This window comes from Anopheles darlingi, chromosome 3 (genome assembly GCF_943734745.1).
Source record: "Anopheles darlingi chromosome 3, idAnoDarlMG_H_01, whole genome shotgun sequence".
Taxonomy (NCBI): Eukaryota; Metazoa; Arthropoda; class Insecta; order Diptera; family Culicidae; genus Anopheles; species Anopheles darlingi.
Window position 1 is genome coordinate 41769453 of NC_064875.1, and position 24123 is coordinate 41793575.

Below are 24123 nucleotides of genomic sequence, written 5' to 3' on the forward strand. Positions count from 1 at the left end.
TCCCCACCTCCCAGGGGGAGCGGATCCGCCCGGTAACGAGGTCCCATTGACAGTGTTCTCGTGTGTGTGTTTGTGTGTTCCAAATCGAAGTACCGAGTGACATCGGTTGCTTCGATGCAGCTGTCAGGAGCACAACTGTGCAACGGTCGGTGGTTCCCTGCTTTTCATCCGGAGGTTGACCATTCTCGATCAGGTATGTAAATTGAATGTTTAGATTGTGTTTTTCCATTTCCATTACCACCGTGCAGCAGCATGATGCAACATTATAGTTAAATGCATTTGAGTGCCGTGTGTTGTTTTCTGTTGCAAAGATCCCCACGTACTCCGGCACGACTGCTTAGTGAATGGTTTCTTTGATTAAAAAAAAACAAACACGCGTTAACCGAGTGCTAAAGGCGGGAGAGAATTCATTACGCTATTTAGGCAGCGCAAGGATCCGCGAAAAATGCATCATCTCTGCATCTCACTACAGAGAGTGCATATCTCATTCCTCGTCAAAGCTCGAGTGTCCAAAAAAACAAAAATCATCCAGCAGAATTTTGGGGAAAAAACCGGAAAAAACCATCCACTTGTTCCACCGGTTGTCGGTCTGCGGTCGTTTGCAGGTCGTTGCACTTCATCAACGGGGTTTTTTTTTTTGCGGAACGAAAACCCAAAAAAACCGAAAAACACCGACAAAGTGCTGGGAGTGGACCACCACCACCACTTTTCGCCACAGCTTTCAGTAAACTGCTGACGACAGCAGTAAAGGTAAAGGGGCTGGAATGTATCTCATCTGTTTAGTACCAGGACGAAAACAATACCACTTCCGACGGTAGACAGGTAGACACAGGAGGGTTCTGTCCCGGGGAGTTCGACAGGTTCTTCTCGTGCCAGACGATCCTTGAAGATAGCGAGCGCAGCGTTCCACTAATTTGGTCGAGCCGCACTCGACCTACTCAGACGTTCCTCTTCTCGCAACAAGGCTCGAGACGATCGATGAAGCTGTCTGTGAGACCGGACGGAAGCAAACGACAACGACAACAACGACAACAACACCAACAATGCAGTTGGTGCATCCCTCCTAGCGTCCTTGCCTTGCCTTATGACGAAGATGAGACGCGAGAGAAAGAGTTGACGAAAGCAAGTGCCACGTGGCGGCCTCGCGGACGTCAAGCTCACTCTCACTTTCACGTTCGGTGGGTCAATGTCTGGGTTTCGTAGCGTCAGGCGCTCCACTCATCTGACGAAACAAATAAAACATCACGTACGATGACTGAGTGAGTAACTGGTTGGCCATTTGCCGCCATCTCGGCCGGCGAAAGTGGTCGAACTATGATGTAGCCGAGCACACAGTACGGTTTGTACATGTCGTAGGAAAAAAAACTCCAATTTGTTTTGGGTTTTGCGAAAATGGGAAAACTTTCTGCAAAGCTAATGGTAGGCAAATGACCACCGAGAATCTGAGTAACGGCCGTTCTAGGGTGTTCTTTCTATTGTCAGTTTTTGTCGAACGAGTCTCCTGGTTTTTTTTTGGAGCCGCAACATGAAAGGCGCATCGCCGTTCTACGGGAACGGGAAATCCCATACTCACACACTAACTACCTCAAATTCAATATTCACAATGTGTGTTCAGGAAGGAGAGTTCCGTGTTTTAGTCACGGGATTTCACCGAAGCAAACAGCAGCACACCGGACCGGACAGAACCCGGAACCTTCTCCTGCCTCGTCGGTCGTACATGACCAATGGTGGTGATGGGGAATAATAGTGAAAAAAAATGTTACTTAATTTATTATCGCCGCTATTCGCAAGAGCCGCTTCCATTATCTATGCTTTTACCCGGACGGATGGAACAGTGCGCTCGTTCCTGGTTAGGGGAGTTACTACTCTACAAGCAGTACCAGTGTGTAGTAGCTGCGCGTTCATTCAATGCACGATGCATGCATACATTATGGTCCTGTAGGGCCTGCTGGGAGGCTTTTATCAATTCAAGTTAATCCTCATCCATCCCACATTCCCTCCCATCTCGCATTGGCCATCAAACCAACTTTTACTACTCTGTTCTGGTACTGGAAAACAAACGGGAAACGGGAAAAGAACCAGGGGGAAAAATTGAAACCGCGCATTTTCCGCGAAAATTGGCCAAATGGATTTTTTTGTCTCCCCTTCGAACACGCTTTTGCATTCTGGAAAACATGCTTCATAACCGAGCGAGAGAGAGGGAGTAGTTTTCGTGCTTTACTCCCGTGCGTCCGGTGGGATTTTACTTCAAAATATTTGATTTATGCAACCGAGTAACCGAGGCACCGGTACGTGGATGAGATTTGCTTAGTTGGGTTACACTAAATCTCTGATGTTTCTCGAGAGTATAATCAATGTCGGCCCGGTACCATCGGAAAATGAAACATTATTGTCGAGAATTGGGGGGACGGGGAGGTGAGCTCTACTCTACAACAATGGCATTTGTAACTGGCATTCTGGTGAATTGTATGCATTTTCGCAGAATTTTGCTCCGGAAATATGCTATTCTGCCGTACCGACGGTTCGATCTCGCACATGGAATGTATGTTTCGAGTATTTCGGTTTTGCAAAGCCTCACAACAATGCAACCTACATTGTTGTTGAGGTCGGAAGTTCTCAACATGGTTGGCATAATTGGGGAAACCATAGGCACTTCTGTAAGAATGAGAGAAAGAGAGTATGTCCTCTCATCATCTCAATATTGGCTTCAATACACCAGTACCCCAACAATGTGAGGCTCAGTGAGAAGAAATCTACCATTTGCTGTTGTGTGTTGGTATTTGGTAGCAATTTTTCGACACAAATTGGGATGATACTTCTACCTATCCTTGGGATGATACACTCAAAGAACTGACTTCATTCGGATTAACCTGCTGATGTGCTGCCCATCAACGCAGTCATCAACCTCTGGCTGCAACTGCAGCTCCTTCTATTCCGAACAAAAGCAAAACAATTGCGAGCAGATGGTGGTGAGCATTTGCATTTGATTAACGTTGAAAGCGCTACTGTTGAGCAGTAGTTGTTGTGGGTTGTTAACAAGCCAGATCAGCAGCAGCAGCAGCAGCAGCAAGTGGCGTGACCTCAAGAAGCCAACGCGAACGCATCCTTCCTGCGCTTCATTGAATACGTAAGAGCTCACTCAGCCGAAATTAATAGCTAAGCGCTGCCGCCACATCCTTTATGGGGGGCCCCGTTGTTTGCGGTCTGGGCCTGGGAAGATAATGTTATCCTTTATTCCCTTCCTCCATCTCTCTCTCACATACACCGTTCCCCATCCTGAACAGAAGTGTTTACCAGTTGCTTACGAATAAACAAATCACCTTCATCAAAGGCGAAAGGATAACGATGGTGTCTCACGCGTTTGTCTGCGGGGCCTCGAGGCCCGTGGATAGGGATCACGTACCCTCCCTCTCCTTCTTCCATCTTCCATGTGTTGTTTGTAGTAGCAACAGCGGTCAGCAGTGCACTGACTGGGCGGTTGCTAGTCGAAAAAATAAAAATGGAAAAAAGGCTAACAAGCGAGCGCCCTCCAGCTCTTTCTCAGATCCGTGAGCCAGTGGGGATCCTCTGCTTTCTTGTGCAATTTGGAAAACACCCGCGGCGAAGAACATTCTTCTCCTCCGCAGGCATCTCCTTCCCCTGGCAGGCACCACGTCATGGTCGATATGTTTTCTTGCTGACCGTTTTCAAAGTTTCTTTTCGCTAAAAAAAGAAAACGAAGAGAGGAAAGTGGTACCTCAAGGGGGTAGCTAGCGGACAGAAGGATAGACGGACGGACGGACGGACCTGACGGGCTGAGCCACACAATGGCTTATAATCCCATCCTTTCTCGGCGGCGAGTTCCGAGTTCTTCCGGTGAGCTTTTGCGAAAGTATCTTTCCGCATCCCACATCCGATGATCCGCCGCACTGGACGCCTGGAGTAAGACGTCAAATGCAGCACAAGGGGTGGAAGAGTGCAGGATAAAGCGAGGAGCCAACCGGTCGGGGTCCGGAGCGTGTCCGGATCTGGCACAAAACAAAATGGAAAACAAGGCTGGTACATTTCCTTTTGCATACCGTTCACCTTCCGTTCGCCGTTCCAACCAAGGGGGATCCCTTGGTCCACCTTGGACACGACGTTAGCCGACCGGAAAGGTGCGAAAGAAAAGCTTCTTGTAGCTGCCAGCCAGACCGGAGAGGGGGCTCCAAAGGGCTCCCGGATCCTCGGACACCGCTCAAGGAGCTTACCACCGGAAGACCGGGAGTTAGCTTTTATGCTGCCCTCTATCTGGGCTGGGGTAGCGATCACCCGGGAGAAAGAGAGAGACCGAGTTGGGGATGAAAAGGACGCAAAAAAAAAGAGAAAAAAGGGGAAAACCCTCGGCAAAAGGTTTCCTGTGGATTCCACTTCCTTCCGATAGCAATTGGATGGGATGAGAAGCAGCATTGGACTGGACGTCGGACTCTCTTTCTCTCTCTCTCTCTCTCTCTCTCTCTCTCTCTCTCTCTCTCTCTCTCGTACCACCAACTTTGTGTTTGTGGCGTCGGTGAAGAATACGGATCGCTTCCTACTTGAACCAAAAGGTAAGATTACGCGTTTGCATTGTAGCTACGATCCGGCGTTCCACATCTCAAGTTCCTTGCAGCACCACTCGTACCTCGTACCAATGGCCAGCAGAGCAGCAAATGGACACTGGCTTCTGGCTGGATGCAGTAAGCGGCTTAAAGCACGTGAAGAGTGGCCGACTTGGATGGAGGGGGGTTAAGAGCTCAGTAGAATAGAAATGCAGCAGCCTCCAAAGCCTCCTCCGATTGCGAAATCGAAAGCGACGCAACAGCAACAACAACATCCACAACAGCAGCAGTAGCAAAGCGAAGAAGAGAAAAAAACGGTAACTAAAATGCACTTTATTCTCACGCCATCGGTCGGAGATGGTGATGGCGATAGGCGGATGAGTTTGCGTCGAGGAGTTTGCAGAAGGAAGGAAGGAAGAACGGATCCTTAAGACATCCATCTACCACCACCAGCAGCAGTACCACCATTCTTCATGCTCTCGGTGTGTGTGTGTCATGATCCATCCGTTCAGTGTGCTTTTCAAGGGCCGCTATAGAGCCTTCCATGCTTTTTTCCATGGTGGCCGGTTTGAAGGGAATGGAAGAAGGACCTGCCGCCTGTCGGCATTACATATCCGAAGTGCATTTGTGCATTTGCGATAGGTACGGTACGGTGGTACGGAACGGTCGATGCTTTTGCTAACCGTTGTTGTATCTTGCCGTGTTCGTGGCCATTGTTTTACGCCGAAAGCAGAACCAGAACCAAACGGATGACGGAAGCATCCTCTTCTTCTCTTCGTGTGTGTGGGTTTTTTGCAATGTTCGTCAATGTCTCTGGCATCTATAATCATAAAATGCGGAGGAGCGCGCGCGCACACGCTTGCCTTAGACCACGTCTTACACGAAAGGAGACAGACAGGCACGCTGGCAGCAAAATGAAGCAACAGAGGAAGCAACATAATTGCACCACGATTACTAAAACTGAGCAGCAGCATCATGCCACCGGCAGGAGCACGCGCGAGCCCGTCTCGGTGGCTTAATTTTCCCCGGAATGTCTTTCGCTCTCTCTCGTTATAACATTCCGTCACGAAAACAGTAATTCCAGTGATGGCGCGGGGGCACACGACGCACCAACGCTGACGCTGGTGATATGTGAGATCATTAACCTTCACCCGCGCGATGTCCCGGCCAGGAGACAATTTCTTCATCTCCTACGCTCGGTGCCGCAGAAGCTTTTGCTGCTAAAAAGGTAAAAAAAAAGAAACTACAACCAAGGACCTTCTTACATGCAATGTGATGCTACTTCGTGCATGATCTCTCGGTAGCAGCATGTTTGGCAAATTAGGAAACATTCTGAACCGCGAGCCGCAAACCAACCAGCACAACCCTTTTTCGTCTTGCGAGAAACCAAACCGAACGTCCTACAGAAGGGAGGTGGGTCCCCCACCGCGAGGGGATGCCCATGGAGTTTGACGAGCGGATTACAAACTGCTTATTACGTCGTTAGCATGGCAAGGCAAGCATGAAACTGCCAAACGCACCGCACGACGACGAGGACACGTGCAATCACTACCCTAATCTCTCCCAAAAGGGATGTGCTGCCGGCAGCTGGCAGCGATGGTGGATGAAGTGGATAAATAAAACATTTCACCATACACCCCGGGAGCAAAGGAAGGGCAGGATGCACGAAAGGAAGGAAGGAAGGACGGAAGGAAGAAACCACTCCTTCGCAGGCGCAGCCCATGTCTGTTCATCGCTTCTGATGGCGGCGGCGATGATGACGACATCTCTTTTGATGTGAGAATGTTGTGCTGTGGACCTTTTCCCTCTGAAAAGCTTGGATGTCTCCGGGTCCCGAGTCGCGGGTCCGGGTGCTCGTGAAACGTGGACATTGTCGTCGTGGGAAATTCGAGCAACCAACACACACACACGCCGGGACACGCATTTTGCGAAGCGACGAAGAAGATGTTGATGCAGTTTACGATGCCTTGGCGTTCGCATATGGCGCAGATAATAATTATGAAGCGAGCATCCGGAGTGAGCAGCATACATGCTGTGCCCGGTGCCATTATGTTCGCTCGGTTCTCCCACCAAGTACTACACAGTGGCGGGCGCTCACTGCCGAAAGGATGCTTTGCTATGCTTTTTGGTGAATTGATAATTAAAACACTTTACTCTTTCTCTCTCTCTGTCTGTCTCTCAGGCGCGCGTTTTCTCTCTCTTTCCGTCGCTTGATAAAGGCCGCGCATGTCGCACAGCAAACGTTGTTGCAATATGGGCGCGCGTTGCCGTTTCCCAGGATTTGCTCCATTAAATGCTAAGCACCTCAGACAGCGCCGCGCTCGCTGATGAGCATAATCAGTTCGGACAACGGACCACGCCGCACCCCACCTTACCACCCTACCCCACCGCCAGCCAGTAGAAGGCACCCGGAGATGCTTCGAGCAAATGATTTAATTAGGAAGGATAGGCAGGGCGGGCGGGTGGTGTCGCATTTGATAATCACACACCCACACACACACACACGTCCATTCGTTAGCTTAACCTTGCAGCGTGGGAGTGGTAGAGGAGTGGCGGCGAGGGTGAAGCATTTAAATTTTTGGTGGCAGCAGTAAGTAAGTTTCGCAAAGTGTGTGTGCGCGCGGGTTGGAGATGCACTTAAAATAATTCCATCGGACGCTCGGCCCGGGGCAGGCAGGCTGGTCGCTTTCCCTATTAGCGTTAATGCTGCACGGCATACAGCAAAGCCTCTTTTCCGGGGAAATGAGGGGAGGTTAGCGAGGACCATGGAACGGGTTCACAGTAGTGTCCGAAAGCGTTTGCCGTGAGAGGCACAATAAAGTGACTTAATAGAAAATTACATTAAAAGTGGGCACTAGGGCGAAGTGCTGTCACGCTAATGTTATGCTTATTTCACAAACTTACGCAACCTTTCGTGGATATTATGAATTCGGTTGTTTGGGGACCACGCACTGTTATGGTTAAGACAGTCTAGCAGCATCGAAACTTACCTAAAAATAGAAAGAACGAAAAGAAAGTGATTAGTATATTTAATTGACAGGTTTTGAGGTCTTGATATGGTTTGAATACTGGAATTACTCATAATATTCGGCTCTTTGTTCAGGACATACGAACAATAGCTTGGACTTCTGCACCAACGTTACTACGATTCAAAAAAATCATAGTACGACATAACAACCGCACCACAGCCAATGTGATTACAATGTGCAAAACACCGTACGATGAAAAATGAAATGAAAAAAAAATGAAACGTATGAAAAAACTGCAAGCGCAGAATTATTTCCAGGAAAGCATCTCTGCAAAAGTTCTCTTTTTGTGTCCATAATTGCTTCGTGCTTGTTCATCTGATATATGAAAATCGATTGTCTTTGGTTAGCTGATAAGTTGTATCACGAAAAATGAAGGTTTTAACGAATTTCTTTAAAAAAAGAGGTTAATATAAATATTAAACAATACTGTTGAAAACATTGCCCGATTTTATCAAGTCTCAAGAGCTACAACAACATCTACTTTGAAACGAGGTTTTGTATGTATACGTTGTATCTTAGCTTTGCTTCCAATTTTTCCAAAATGTTTTCAAAACATCCTTGAAAGGTTTATCATTTAGAAGGGCATTTGAAAAAAAATCATTAAACCAATCAACACACGATAGTTCCTCTTAAATGACCCTTTTTCTTGTTGGAACGTCATACAAGATGGAAAACAATATTACAATCGGAGTTTGTTCGCGATAACAATCCTCTGGAACACTCTTCGACAAGGAGTGGTAACACTCACTTAGGTCTAGGATACAATCAAACTTGAAAAGTGCTACCGGTGCCTCGAAGGATGCCATGCCAGAATTAAAAGTGACACGAACATCATTTTCCATCAAAATGGAATCAACCGAGCAAGCAGACCGGGAACACCGAGCATGTGAGCGGTAAATGTCAAATTTCATTAAACTCACTCATTCGTTGCCGTTCATTTATCTTTGAGCATTCTATGCTATGTACAAGAGGGGACCCCCCCCCTCCCCCTCTTGCACGTGGTTTCCGTTTTCCACCATATTGCGTTTACAGCCATTTCCACTTGTCTCTTGCCAGTGGCCTTGCACCCTTCTCACAACCGACAGGGCGACCGGTTTTTTAATGTTTCCCCTAGGAAACACACAACACCCCCTTCCTATGTTTGTCTGTACACGTCCTTCCTCGCTGCCCGCGATTGGCACGCGAACACAGAACGCATTTATCTTTCTCCGCATCCGTCAGAAGTTAACGAAGGGGGCCACCACCCTCCGCGGTGTATGTTCAAGCACACTCACTCACTCACACCGAACGATCCCTGGGACCTAATCAACTCTTAAACGGAACACATCAACTTTAATTCCACATTCGCTGCACGCACATTCCAATCCATTCCATCCCATCCCGGTCTCTCGTCCCTCGGGGGTTGGCTTCGCGCACCGCGGACAGAACTTTATTTCGAATTCCTCCCGGGCGCGCGCGGCTACTGCGTTTTTAGCGCGACCCGCGAGCGGTTGGGTTTTCCGTTTTACATTTCATGAACCATCCTTTTCCCTTATGACCGGGTCGAGCAGCAGAAGAAAAGGGAGTTCCCTCAGCGAGGACAACAACAAACAAAACACGAGAATGAGAACGAGAAGGGTGCGCCGCTGTCCCGGCGCTTGTTACTGCGATGAAGGTTTTTGATCAAAGAAGTAACCGAACGCACCCCAAAACCGTAACGCAGGACAAAGTGTTTATTAGAAACGAAAATGCATACGCGATTCTGATAGAGGGTGGTGCACGCGAGGCCCTCACTCTGTCATGATTAGCACACACACGGACACACGGACACACGAACACGACAAAGAGCAGCGGTACTTGAGAGGATTTCTACGAGGAAATCGAACGCAAACACCCTTGATGTTGGGACGAGATGGTTCTCTCTCTCTCTTTCTCTCTCAGCAAACATGAAATACAACACCGGAGGATGGGTGGAGTGAATCGCTGAATGATGAAGCGAGTGGCTTGCGACTACTACAGGCGGGGTGGCCTCTTCCCAGTAATCTCATTAAGCCCATTGGAATGATTATGATCTTAAGGCGGTAGCATGCTACATGAGGCTCTGTATGTAGCGCACACTTGTTTCTTGGCTGAAGGGTGCCAAAGATCAGGCTGCTCATGCCTTCAGGTCGTACCTCTCGAGAGGCGACTTCAAAGCAATCCGTTTCCGTGGCAACGCTTCTCGTCTCGCCGGTTTTTCGAAATACGCTTGTTTGAATTGACGGACGGATAGGACATTGATTGTAATGAGATTAAAAACACACAAGCGAAACACAATTGTAGAGCGAGAACTCAAATTCGCCAGAGTGTTGACGCCACATGAAATCAATCAACGGCGCGCGAATGCAGGTTGGAATATTAAAACACTCGACGGCCAATCAGCGGCTATCAGTGTGGCGCTGCGTCACGGTGACGACGATGCCGTCAACGATGCGATACGAACGGTACGATTAGCATCGTTTATGCGTTGAGCTAATTTTAGACATCAGGGCAGATGGGAAGCAGAAATTGATTTCCCCCTCGGTGGCCATATTCTGGTGGTTTGATTTCAGCAGCCCACCTTTTTTCGGGTCCTTTCTGACCACGAACCATGAGAAAAAGCATAAATCGCGTCAGCAAACGAGACATCGTTAACGATGGCTGCCGTCGTCTGCGTGTTCGCACAGACAGGAGTGACGCTCACAGACAGCAGCAGCAGCAGCAGCATATTCGCAAACCATCACCCCACGCCAGGTCAGGCCTACTCTCGTCCCCCCTCCTCGGCTAAGTGTAAATATTTTGAGTCATCTTTTATTTATGGAATGCGTAAGCAAACACGCAGACAGCATAATGCCACTTAAGTCGACTACTTCAAACAGACTAAACGGCGAGCGCGAGCGAGCGTGTATTTGTTCGTGAAGTGAAGTGCCTCAGCAGGACCCTCTGGCCCGAGACTCCATCGTCGCGCGCGCGCTGATGATTTAAAGCCTGACGTTGCTGCTGCTGCTGTTGGCGCCGTTTTCTGTGTTCTGCACTACAGCTGACGACATCTTCTGTGGAATCGACCGTCTGTGTGTGTGTGTGTGTGTGTGTGTGTGTGTGTGTGTGTTTGTGTCTGTGTGTTTTTGTCGAGGTATTACTTTTCATTTCGCAGGACATAAGCACACACACGCAGAAACGCACTGCGTTATCTCATCTCATCCCAATGGCCAGCTCGTTGAGAATTGGGCTTATGGCGTTGGCTCGAATTTCAATCTCATCCCCTCACCCCTCTAGCAAACGCCCTTATCTCTCGCGTATCGCGCATTTCGCAGCATCTTCAGGAAGCTGAGGACCATTTCACACCCACCCTGAGGGCGAAGGCGTGACGTGGCCGTGCCGTGGCCACGTGGAGAAATGGCGTCCTCAGTCGTTTGGCATCGTTTCACGCACAATGAACACATCATTTTTCTTTGGCCATTTGGTGTCTCGTTGGTGGATGGTCGGAGCTCGGAGCCATAGGTCCGCCCATACAATATCCGAACCGAACTTGCCCTCGGGGGCGAAACCTCCGGCGAGCTGCCGGATTTTGGGACGACCGGATGTTTCCTTCAAGGGCGGGCCGCGTTGATTTCTTGATCTCGGTGGAGTAGCGTGTCGCGACGCAAGTCACAACCACCACAATCGAGAGGAGGGTCCCCCATCCGCCCACAACCCCTCTCATTGGATGCTAATTTAAATTCTATCTAAATATTATTCTATTATTCCACCACTACCACCACCAACGGTCCCAAAAGCAAAATCCGATTCTCCAATCCAAAGAGTCCCTCAAGAAATCTTACATCTGGCCACGCGAGAGAGAGAAAGCAGGGGAGCAGGGAGCCCTACACAGGACACGCTGTCGGTTGAATCACGACCCACAACACAACAGGCAATCGGAGCATAACCGATCTTTCCGCTGTTGGCTATTTTCTGTTCTGTGTTTTTTTAACTTTTCCTTTTTGGATCCTAGAAGCCGGCGCCGGCAGTTACTGTTCTGACGCTGCGCTGAGAGAGAGACAGAGAAAGAGGGAGAAAGAGAGAAGCGATGATGCAGGTTCTTTACAAAACGCCGGGGATCTGACGCCGAGATTTCCCTATGTCAGCATTTTGTGACAGATGATAAATAGACTATATATGTGTATGTGTGTGTGTGTGAGTGTATGTCGGTGTCCTTTTCCTAACAAGCCGTGGCCACACCATTCGGGCACTCGGGACCGAAACATTTCCGCCCCAAAAAACCCAGCAGCTCCTGCGTTGACAGCGAGCGAAACGACGGCCACATTGGCATATCTCGCTTCCGGTCGCCGGTCGCCGGGAGGATTTGCTAAACTTTGGTACCTTGTCTCTGTGTGTGTGGCCCTTCCCTGTTGGTGAAGAAGTCACACCTCGTATGCGGTCGATTTGGCTGGCGTTGGAGACCTCGGGAAGAGTGTACAATTCCCGGTACCCGGAGTAAATTGTTTAGCAAATTCGCTTCAACTTCAAAAAGTGATGACACGGCGCGATAGGAGATTGTTTTCGATGGGAAGAGAGGGTGTGAGAGGGAGGTGTCCCCAGACCAGACCAGGATTCAGAACACGCCAGCGACGACTCGTGGCATGGCGAAGCAGATAGCTTCATTATGACCGAAAAACCGTTTGGATCCGATTCCGGCTCGACAGTCAGACCGTCGCTGGTGTAGATGGTTGGTAGGGAGAGGGACATTAAAGGGGGTGCGCGGGGTCTATGCCAAATGATATTTTATGAATACGATTTCCGGCTTTTCCACAAGTCCACCGAGCACCTCTCTCAAGCAGGGAGAGGTTTCAGATAAGCGTTTTAGAGTCGCTTTTAATGGAGTTAATTTCCCATGTTTTCCGCCATTGCGCCAGCTAGTGTACTCCCAGCTCCTAGACACACATCCTAGGCCTTGGTGTCACTTACGGATGAAGCCGAACACGATTACAGTCCTCGAGGGCTACAGCAATGGTGCGTCATTAAGGGACTAAGCAAATGCATCCTGCCCGGAGTAACGTTCCTGTTTTTTCTTCTTCTTTCCCTCTTGCTTCTGATTCTGCTGCTCAATCAAATCACGATCCGTGGTAAATGGAAAAGAAAACATAATTTAATTTGAATTGAAATCACCGCCTTCAAACCGAAACCAGGGAGATAGAATGGCAGCCACTGACAGAAGGGATCGCATAAACATGTTGTCATGCCTTTTGCGTGTTGTTGTCTGGGGGAGGGGAAAACCCCTCCAAACCTCAGCTGTCATATTTTCCAACAACATTTTCGCAACTACAACAACAATACATTTTGCCGAACATAAAAAAATAAGGGAGAAAACATGATGCGCCTCTAGCTATCTAGTGCCGGTAACAGTAGGCGGTAGTTACATGGGCTGTCGGCTGGCCTATTGGTCTGCGGTGCGGTGTGGTAAATGTTTTGACGCAATAGCCCGAAACGTGGCCTTTTTTTTTCTTCTCTTCCCTATTCTGGGCAACGAACGGGAAGCGAAGAGCTGCGCGAAACCTCATTTCCGACTGCCATTCTTCATTATTCGGATATCTATATTTTCCATTTGGCTCGATTTCGATCTTTGGTCGCGAAGTGAGAAAGGGGACCGGGGGACGGGTAACCTTTTGCGGAGTCGAGCTACTCGTTGAGTGGGATGCAAAAAAAATGGGACCAACCCAACCCACTCAAAAATTGAATGTAGGCTTTGGCAGGGATCTGAGTGCCTATCAGCTCATCGGAACATAAGGGGGAACGAACATCACCATCAACATTCTGGGGCAACGAACGAAGAACATCCTAGCTGAGGATGGTTGTGGATGCAATAAATGTGGTCGTCGTGCGTACATTGCGTCGGTTATTTATGCATTTCTCTTCAGCAATGTTTTAAAAGCATCCCAGCATCACCATTTCTAATCAAGATGGATCCGGTAGGGTAGAGAGAGAATAGCTTCTGGGACGTCACCTTCTCTGGTGGAGCAAACGTTGTGCTAGAAGATGGTTTATTGGAAAAGGATAGTCTGGTTTGGGGCAGTTTGTCAAGATTGATTTTGTGTCAGTATGAAATACTGAAGTAACTCGCATTGAAAGCATAAATCCATCTCGATAGAGTGGATGAAATGCGTACATAATGCATCTCTACAGTAGAGATCCCAGGGATATCTTCAGGCTATAGCTAATAACTGAACCTAAAATCTGTCACCAGCAGTTACTTCGATTGAAATCATCGTCACAACATGGCAACCATAGGCTATTGCGATTGCAGTGCAACAAACCCGATGCATAAAAGAATCCATGTCCATGATGCATCATCCATGAACATCACTCTTTCCACAACCAAATGAATGGATAATGCGTGTCAGAACATCTCATCGGTAAAGAGGAGAGGCTCGCTGCTGCCGTGTAAGACAGATGAATGAATAATTATTAGCATCCACACCGCTCCTTCCTTCCTTCCTTCACTGACAACAAACTGAGTCTTGAGTAGCAACGGAAGGAAAAACTTTTTCCCCCTCTCCGAACACCAAGTTATGCTGATTTTCCACCAACCCCTTTCCTAGCACTCCCAACACTCCCGAGAGTGCAAGATTATCAACTGTTGTGTGTTCGTTCTTTGTGGGGAGGGAAAGGTTCGTTTCTTTTCTCTTCTTGTCATGTCAGATCAATCAAACGACGAGTTACGCTGTCTAGCCGCAGTGCACCGGAAGTGCGGACCAATTTTTCGAAAAAGAAAAGGAAGGGAGCAGGAAACCAACCCATCAACCCCATGGACCTGGGTGGTAACTCTCTGGTCTGCTGGACTGAGGGATAAAGGAAGAAAGAGGGAAGAGTTAGTTGAAGAAAAGTTTTGCCCAGAACCGAGCATTGCCGCAGAGCTGCTTCGCTGAATCGGTTGCGGTTGTCTTGTGGCTGTATGAGGCATTCCAATCCCTCCAGGCATCCTGTGCTCATGATGATGATAATGATGATGATGATGATGGGCAATGCGCCGAATGCGATCGCCTCGAGCCGCGAGTCCGGGTTTTTTCCGTACCGAGCGGGTTACTCACACCACACTGCCGTTAAAGTTGCCGCAGGATAAGCTTCTGTGTGGGTTGCCGGTTTCAAAAACATCCCTCACCCTCACCATCATCGAGGGGGAAGATGATGATAGTGGTGGTGGTGGTGGTGCATTTCAATATTTTATTTAAAAAAAAACGCAGTAACTGAAAGGAACTAGGGGATAGTGAGTGAGGTGGAGCACCGGATGAAGGGTTGACATCAACGTCGTCCACTCAATCCGGTCAATCCAACCGCCAATCCAATCCAGCGCCACGGTCACTACCGACCGACCGACCGACCAGCAACTGCTGACCATTTCTCGATCAATTCACTTTCAACGACAGTTTCACGGTTCCCCCCGCCCATCGTTCTCCTCATCCTCGTGTTTTTCCTCTCTTTCCAAGCCTGAAATTCTGCTTTCCTCGTCGAGTCTGGTGGGGACGGGGATGCGGTCGTCAAATGCCCCGCAGCGCAGTGTTCCGGGAGTGTGGTTCGTCCGGGAGAGTTTTTGGTCAGTTTGCGGTGGTCTGCAGATGACACGATGCGATGCGAGTCCCTTCCCAGTCCCGGAGGCCGGATATACCTTTTTTTCACTCTGTGTGTGTGCCGCTTTCCTTTCAATCCATTTACCTTTACGCCATCGGCGATCGGACGGACGACTGTTCGTGTTTTCGATGTTTTTTGCTGTCCGGTCCGGCAACTGGTCCGTTGCGCGATTCGTTCCGGCTGTCGCGGCCTGTGCCGGATACATTAAGTGCAGGAGTCGGTCGCAAAACGGTAGCTAACGTGTGAGGGCAGCAGTGTATGTGTGTGTTAAGCACGCAAAATTGTTACAACTCACCGAGCGTGACGAGTGAACTGGGACGCTATGAAGCGCCCAGTAGGGAGGGGGAATTGGGTGGTACGCTTTCAGCACCTCCGGCCAGTTAAATTGAAATCAAAGATAATCCCTTGTCAATACCCTTGTCTTTGCTCTCACGTGAAATTGATAGTTTAGGAAGCAGCAGGACTGTGTTTTGTTGTTAAAGTAACTGTTATATGCCTTAGACAGTTTAATTACAATTTTATAAAGTATTTCTCGTTCTATAAACTGATGTTTAACACCAGAAGATGTTTTGCAAGGTGTATGGTAAGCTAGGAGACGTTCTAAAACTTTTAAATAACTTTAATAAACTAATTGAAAAACAAAAGTAGCGAACAAAATGACTCAATCAAATTGATATTCTTCGTGTATAGTACAATGGGTAATGCTGAAGGTCTAGGAATGAGATCCGTTCACATTACTTTTCTAAAACCTGTTAAGTAGCTCACGCCAAATGATGTGTTTCAATCGAAAAGGTTCAAATGTTCACATCAGAAAACATTTTGATATTTAAATGATGTTTTGGACTAATGTACTGAGTTGTTTTGCTTGTTATGATCAAGCAGAAATACAAATTTTCTTAGAAATGAAGCTGTTTTGCCACAATCTTTGAAACATGACACCATGATATATGTATTTATGTGCTATTGTACTATAGCTGACAACCTTCAAAACAGCTTTTAAGGCAGCTTCTTTATCAGCAGCAGTGTCTGTTTGTGAAATGCAAAATACTCAAACCACATCTAAAAGAATGCCATTTTATTGAACAACAAATTCGTCAATGAATCAGATACTTTTATTTAGAAAATGTTTGTATTTTTTTCCTGGTTGAGATCTCCTTTTCCTTGTTTCAGAATTATGTTCAATAATGTTACCAAACTCTTGAACGAAAAAGATTAACATCCTAGAATGTGCTACGTTTCTCACTTGAACCATCCAAAATAATCATCAAACATTGCAAACAATTTATTTACAATAGCCGTTCATGAAGAGGAGCTATCTTCACCTCATCAAACATGCCGCCGGAACAGTTTTTTTTTTCTTCATAAAAATCAAGTTCCAACCGGAAGCTGCCGGTTCCGTTAACGCTTTGGCAGATCATACCAACGGATGAGCAGCAACACAACACAAAAAACAACTCCGGCTTCTAACGAAGCCGCCGGAAGCCACTGTTTAATGCTGTGTGAAAACTTCTCTGGCCACCTGTCTCTGCACAACGCAACGCAAACCCCTTTGTTTACACTCATTAGACCCGCTCCGGCTCGCCTTTTTCCGGATTGGGAAAGTTTTGCGAGGCGAAAAGAACCGAGGAACCGAGGAGCAGGATGTTCGGTTCAAATGATCTCGATTTGCCGGTCCGGATGATGTCTGACCGGGAGCTTGAGCCTCATTGGAGCCCGTGTGTCCCATGGCCAGTGAGAGTAGTAGGGAAAACTGGAAGAACTTTCAAAACAACGATCGTTGAACATCGAATCGCTGACAGGGCAGGAGGTACACCTGCAGGCGCAGGGTAGAACTTCCTTCCGGCGGATCATCTAGAGTCCGGAAAGAATCGCTTGTATCAAGTGCAAACGATTGCGCCAGAGCACCACTTCGGGTTCTCTCCACTACCCCGGACTAGTTCCTGAAGTAAAGTTAATCTCGCTTTACCGTCATGACGTACCTCGTGGCTCGGGATTCAAATGGCCTTTTTAGGGGGGGATGAAAATGGTTTCGTTTCGAGATAGTCAGCATAGATCCAGATCCAAAGTTGTGGCTCGTAAATCATGAATGGTAATTAAATTTTGCCAATCATCAATAACCATTGAAGAGCGAAGAAGAGATAATGGCACAGAGGAGCAGCAGAGCATTGCTGGTGGTACTATGAAATTGCCTTCTACCTTTGCTGGGGTGCATAAGCAACGCAACTGACCTTCCTGATCAGTTTTCCGCTATAATTCATTTATTTGCTCCACTCAGTTACACTCAACCTGTACCTCTAGCTGACCGGAAACACATCCCTATACGAGCGCACTCTATTTTCAACGGGGAAAATGCCGCAAAAATTCCACTCACGACCAACCTCGAGGTTGGCAAACAATTTGCAAAACGATATGGCACGCGGGAGCAATAGTAAATCCTCCTTTCTGTCACTCTCGCCAGCGCCGTATCGGTTCTGTACGATTGAATGTTGCTCCTCATCTGAACCGCATCACAAATAAGTACAGGTATCGTTGAAATACGCTCCTTGGTTCATCGAGCGAAAAGGATAAGTACTTCAGAATGCAAAGCGAACTAGATCTCATCAGCATGCACGAGAGGTCATGTTGGTGTGCAAGAACGAGAGAGAGAGAGAGAGAGAGAGACGGAAAGACGAAAGGAAAGAGAACGAAATGGATCCAGTCCATCGATTTTCCGGTTGAAATTACAGGCAAACAGGCAAACAGGCAACACACTAACCAGGCAGACAAACAAACAAACATCGATATCGAATGCGGACCAGTGCCAGTGGCCCGTGACGTACCGTACCACGCCACGATACCAAAGAGGCCTAGCCTTGCATAGCAGACAGCCGGAATGGAATCCAGTGATCCAGTGTGACTGGAGAGTGGCGAATGGTGTCGAGCATTTGCAGGATGAAATGAGTAACTACCGGGGCGAGCGAGTCAATCAGCGCGCTCAACACTCATTCTCGGTCATCACCATCATCATCATCATCATCATCTCCAGTGGATTGACGTGATTTTTGTGTGGCAGTTAGCTACGGCAAAATGGTGGCCACCATCGGCGTACGTGGCAGCGAAAATGTTCTTGAAGAGAATGGGAATGAACGAAAGAGCAAAAAAACAAATCGAATCACAGCATCACCTTCCGTCTCGGAATGGAAAGCAGCGACCCTTCACACTGTTTTTACACATGCAGGAAATTTTCGTTATCGCAACGAAAAAAAGAGCTACTTTTTTGTAAAACAATCAAAGTTGATTTTGACAGATTGAATGTAAGAAGGATTTGCAGTGCAGTGATGTGTTTATGGAACCGCATCTCTAGCAAGTTATTTATACGGAAAAAGTATATTATTATATCTTTGTGGGATGTAAGCTATTGTTTCTACTGTAAAAAAACTGAGCAAATCTGAGCTAATTTTGTTATGATGTTGCAAATGTCTCTACACTTACAATTTTTTACGTATGAATGTATCGTTATAATATAACAAATTCGTTACCACAACGAACATTTTCCGCTTGTGTAGAAATACCCTTACCCATGGTCTTCCACAACGACAAAGCTCGTTCACTAAATCAAATCATTTACACGTTGATGACGATGGTGGTGGTCCGATCCTAATTCAAAGCAAATCAACGGATCGCCTCCAAGAAGAACGTTCCATTCACAAAGGCACAGGTACCGACGTGCGCCTCCATCAACACCACACCACACATACACTAAAGTTAATGCTAAGCCATCATGCCACACGCTCTACGAGTGCGAGAAAGAACTGTCTGAAAGAAAGAAAATGGAAAAGCGAGAAAAAAACGCGCGTCTTCGCACTCGCAGCACACGCTTGCCGCATCGTATTTTCGCATCCTGCCGATTCCACTTCCGGAAGGAGAAAGTCTTCTGGACATGCCGGCCGCACTGGATGACTGGTGCCGAGTCGAGTGGTTGTGGAGAGCAGCCCATCGTCAATGAATGAAGTTGACCGTTCACAGAACACACATACACACACGCACACGCCTCCCGGAAACCGGGGGCCAATAAAGCCAGCGTGTGATGTGTTGATGCCGAACGGATCGTCGTCGATTTGGTGTGAAAACGGTAACGGGCAATATTCAATATCTTGCGTGCTGTCCATTGATGGGGCTCCCCACTCGCCTCCTCTTGGCGTGGTAAGTGTGCGTGTAAGTGGATGGCCATCTTCTCAGGGACTCACGGTGGAGTGCTCGTGGTCAAATCGGTCGATTTGATAAAGTTATTGGCGTTGTTGAGTCATTTATAAGGCCCGCACTCGCCCACAGCAGTGCTAGAAGCAATCAATAGAGTAATGTGTGCTCTTGCTCTTCAGTGTGTGTGTGTGTATCAGTGTGGGCTGATAAGCACGCCGCCTCGTAGGGAATCAGTATCTTCATCTTCCTGAGTGATGGAGTGGTTTTGCGTCGATGCTTGTTTCTGATTATGATTTTACCGGTGGAAAATCACTTGCTCAAAACTTTGCCCTCAATCTGAAGCACGTTCTCTGATTTGAAGCAACTCCGTTGCGTTGTTGCAGCGAATCGGAGAACGCAGTAAAATGATCGACAACCGGCCCTCACTGCCGAATGATTTATCGCGTCAAATCGCCACGTGCGCGTGCCACGTTTGATAAACGACTTTTTAACAGAGAAAACGGATGCTTAAGGAACTCCAGCAGCAGCAGCACGTCGGCATGCCTGGCAGCAAAGTTAATCGTTTACATACCCGAATCCTCTTCATTCCGAGATCCGGTCTCGTCACAAGCCAACAAGTTGCCGGCACACGATGGCGGCCTTTCTCGAAAGGCCTAATGCGATGCGAAAGTGAGGATGAGCGATGATGGACATTTTGGCACGGTACCTACCACACAGGCCGCAGGATGTTGCTGGTGCTGCCACGATACCATAAGCCTAAACTCTCACTTTTTCATTGTTCCATACTCTGCGCCTACTGCCATGGGTATGATGCGCTGATGGATGGAAGCAGCAGCATCATCATCAAACGCGCGTCGCTCGCATCGATGAAGGATTTGCCGGATTTCGGCGGCCTTTTTTTCTGCGTCGTCGCCGTCGTGTTGTTGCTGTTGTGGGGTATCTGTGGCGGAGGTTCGTTTAAAAAAAGATGCCAAAACATCCTCTAAACGGGAGATGGAGGCAGCACGAATGGGTGTCATCATGCCACAAAATGCTGATGCTCCAAAAGGCGCCGTGAACGAGAACAAGAATTTCACCGTCGACCGCGTGTCCGGGATGACGACTGCGAGTCGTCGCGCGTCAACATTCGAGAGGCTTAAAATGGTTCATGAAGTAGCGAGGGAGAAGTAGCTCACAAAATAGTGCACTCCACTCTTTCATACAATCATCGCTTTAAATGGAAGCCATTTGTTGCTTCCTTCACACAGACACACACATACACAAAGGGAGTGTCAAGGCATGGAATAGACCACATCGCGTCTGAATCGCTGGCTGGTAGGTATGGTATTCCCCTTTTCGTGGCGGCTTCGAAGCTGATTTGCTTTTTGGATTAATGCCTTCGCCACTTTCACCGGATTCCGGCCCAAATCCCGATCCATACGCACACCAAAGGAAGAAAAGAAGGATGGGTGACTGGTGGTGGTGGTGGTGGTGAGGTGCAGTAGATGGATTTCAGATTCTAGGGGATCAATTTCCCCTTTTCCGGCAGCGTCTACCGCTCGGTCTCGGTATTCGTTTCGTGTTCCCTTCATTTTTCTACGCGCGAGACGAGACTGGCGCCATGCGCCTATGTCTCGGCATTGCCAAAACATAAGTTTACTCTTTGGATTTTGGGGAGGGTGCTTTTTTTTGTTCGGAAATCGGTTTTTCTTGCCTGTTCTTGCTGCGTTCTGGCGTGGAACGATGCTCTTAACATACAACCCCTTTTTTTGGGGCGGAATGTCGCATAGGACGAGGCAGTTCCGTGGCATTTTTGTCAATAGAGTTTCGCGTAAATCAGACACTCTGACTACTGGCGGCAGCTCCGCTTCCTTGACTCTTCTCCACGCGTCGCGTCTGCACCACCAGCAACAGCAGCACTTATCGCGTCCTCCTGATCTCTAATCTCTTTTTGGGGCTCCCTCTCTCTCTCTACTTATTGATGAAAAATGAGCATACATCCTGGAGCTACCCGGGAAGGGGGGATTGCTCGCCATCGCCTAGGAAAACCCCTTATTTCCCGGTATTTCCCGGTATTTCGATCCGTTGCGACGCAGCATCCCGATGGTGCTGATGATATGGTGAGCAAACTTTCGAGACACTGTCAACAGACGGCAGCCGGATGGACGCGCGCGCTTCTTGCGGGATGAGCAGATCTGTATAATGGTCTTGAGGATGTGGCCTTTTCAATTTTCTCTCCCCATTCACGGTCCCATTCGGGATCTGCGGATGCGACAGTTCCTGGGTTCATTCACGTCGGGAGAAGGAACATAAAAAACTAACATTTTCCAAGGAATGAAATTTGCCCGAGGGTTTGAATTGATTAACTGAGTCTGGCAGGGGTTGGGTGGAAAAATACGGGAGGAGATTAGATGTGTAAACTGGTGTTTGACGTGGAATTTGCTTGTCAAACTTTACGACAATTTTGTCATTGTTCTGGGAAGATCCTTTTCTATCAACACATTCTATGAACCAGAAGAAGTTTGGTCCAAGAGGGGGAATTTCGTGGAAATGGTCTACATTCGAGATGCTTGTGTTGGTCTATAGATTTGTAAACGGATTTCGGTATTTATATTCTGAATAAACTCCGAAATCAATTAACTTGAAATTAGAAGAAGAAGGTGTTTTGATTTCGTAATGTAAGAGAAAACTGAGTATCTACCCGATTGCAAGAAGCGTATCGACTTCGCAAACACTGAACTGGTTCTACTAGACATTCGTTATCTCTGGTATTGAAAAGCATCGATGGATTTAATGAAGGCTTTAAGTAGTAGTTACGTTTACCAAGAAAACACATTTCCCAGAACTGCATGGACGGTTCATGATATGGCATACCAACTACCAATAAAAATAAACGTAAGTACGCTTTTTTTTAATCAATTATTTTATGGAAGAGAATGTTCTTAAAACCCTCTCGGATTCTTTTTTTCAATCAAATGATTTATAAATTTCCAAATTAAACAGTACAGGTAAAATATGAAAGTTAAATGAAGAGCGTTATGCGTCAAAAATAAGTAGAGGAAAATTCTCTTTTGTGTATCGCACAACAAACGCGTTTCAAAAATTGAAAAAAAGAAAGATGAATGACGAGTAGCATTGCACGTTCATGTTGAAGCAAGTAAATTATGCTAATATCTTCATTTGATCCATAACAAATGAGACCGCCAACCCATTGCGCGAGAGGCATTTAAATTGATCAAATGACGGGCAATAAAACTCTTCAAAATAATTGAACAAATGCGTTATGACAAATGCGACCCAACAACACAACAATGATTCCGTTTCGTAAGCCCATCATCATCATTGTTGGCCAAGTTGGGAAATCTGATTGAAATCACCCAATAAGCTAATGTTGATTGGCTCGTGCAGCATAATTTACTTCGCACGAGGCGCCCAATGATGTACAGCGTACGACACGATTGTCCAACGTACACACCGGGGACGTCGTGTTCCGTGCCACTTCTCGGTGGCATAATTTGTCCCATTACAGCATCCGGTTTTGGGTTCGGGCAACACGTTTACTCGATCACGACACCCTTCTGCTGCTGCTCTAGAGCAGAAGGCCTTCGCGTTGCGAGTAGGTGTGATGAGATGTGTCCCTGCGCGCTAGGAGCGTGCTGGCACGTCCGGTAATTTAAATTTTTCCATCTTTTCAACAGCCGTCCTTCCTCCACCTTTTTTTCCACCGTCTTACCGGCTGCTTCATCATTCCATCGCCAGCCAGTTGAGAAAAAACAAAAAACGAAAAAAGAAACAAAATGCTGGATCGTGGAAGTGTTGTCGTCGGCTCTCATCGTCCGCAAAAAGGCTGTGAACATAACACAGTGAGATGAGGCAAAGGGAACAGAGAAGGGCTGCTGCTGGTGCTGTTGCTGCTCGGCCCTCTCCGAAAACAATAACAATAATCATAAATCTAATTTATCGTTGTCGCCATTTTCACGCTTTGCTACAACAATTTCCTTCTTTTAAGCCGGAAAATTCGGTGCCTGGGTGCCCGGAAGCCCCTTCTTCTAACTCTTTTCGTCCACCGTGGGCCATCTTTCAATGGTCCACCCCGAACAAAGAAAACGAAGCGGCGTGAAGGGAGTTTTCGGTATAGCGTTGGTGTGGGCAATGTTGAGGTAGCTACTGCTGCTGCTGCTGCTGATGGGACGTAGTTTTTGGTGCCGTTCTTGATACTTTTGGTCGATCATACCTTAGCGGAAATTCTTTATTTACAAGATTTTCGTTCGCTCTTTGTAATGTTTGCTAAAGGAAGAGTAGAGCGCCAGGGAATGGACGAAGCGGACCATTAAACTTACCTCGCACGATGTCATGCTGACGTTCTTCAGATTCAACTTAAACACGCGGTCCCTAGAAGGAAGAGAAAGCGAGAAACAGATTATTAGAAAACGTTCTGACAGCCACGTTAAGCAATTTTGAACTGAAACAAGGGTGAAAACAAGAGGTTTAAATTTGATTTTTTAGCTTCAAATGTAGGAACACACCTTTAGAATTGCGTCAACTCATATACTTTTAGAATGAAAAATCAATTATCCAAAGCTAAGCAAACGTTTAGTTTCATTGTTGGCTTTTATGGTAAAAAATTCAAGCGATTCCACTGTCGACTACAGCCTGAACACCATTTTACAGCACCTTTTAATCAAATTGGTACATTTTTCAATAAAAAAAACATTTAATGTAAAGTGAAACAGATTGTGATCCTTCTAGACTAGACTTTCGTCTAGCTCAATCCTCAATCC

The 24123-nt window shown here is 47.3% G+C and overlaps 1 protein-coding gene across 4 annotated transcripts in view; it reads right to left on the minus strand.

Annotated features, from left to right (window-relative positions):
- Positions 1–24123, minus strand: part of LOC125957208 (semaphorin-2A) — a 246532-nt gene that overhangs the window by 65185 nt on the left and 157224 nt on the right. For all 4 annotated transcript variants that reach the window (XM_049689746.1, XM_049689745.1, XM_049689744.1 and 1 more), the window contains exon 4: positions 23683–23734. In XM_049689746.1, the coding sequence (XP_049545703.1) occupies positions 23683–23734 (52 nt within the window). The remainder of the gene's footprint in view (positions 1–23682; positions 23735–24123) is intronic.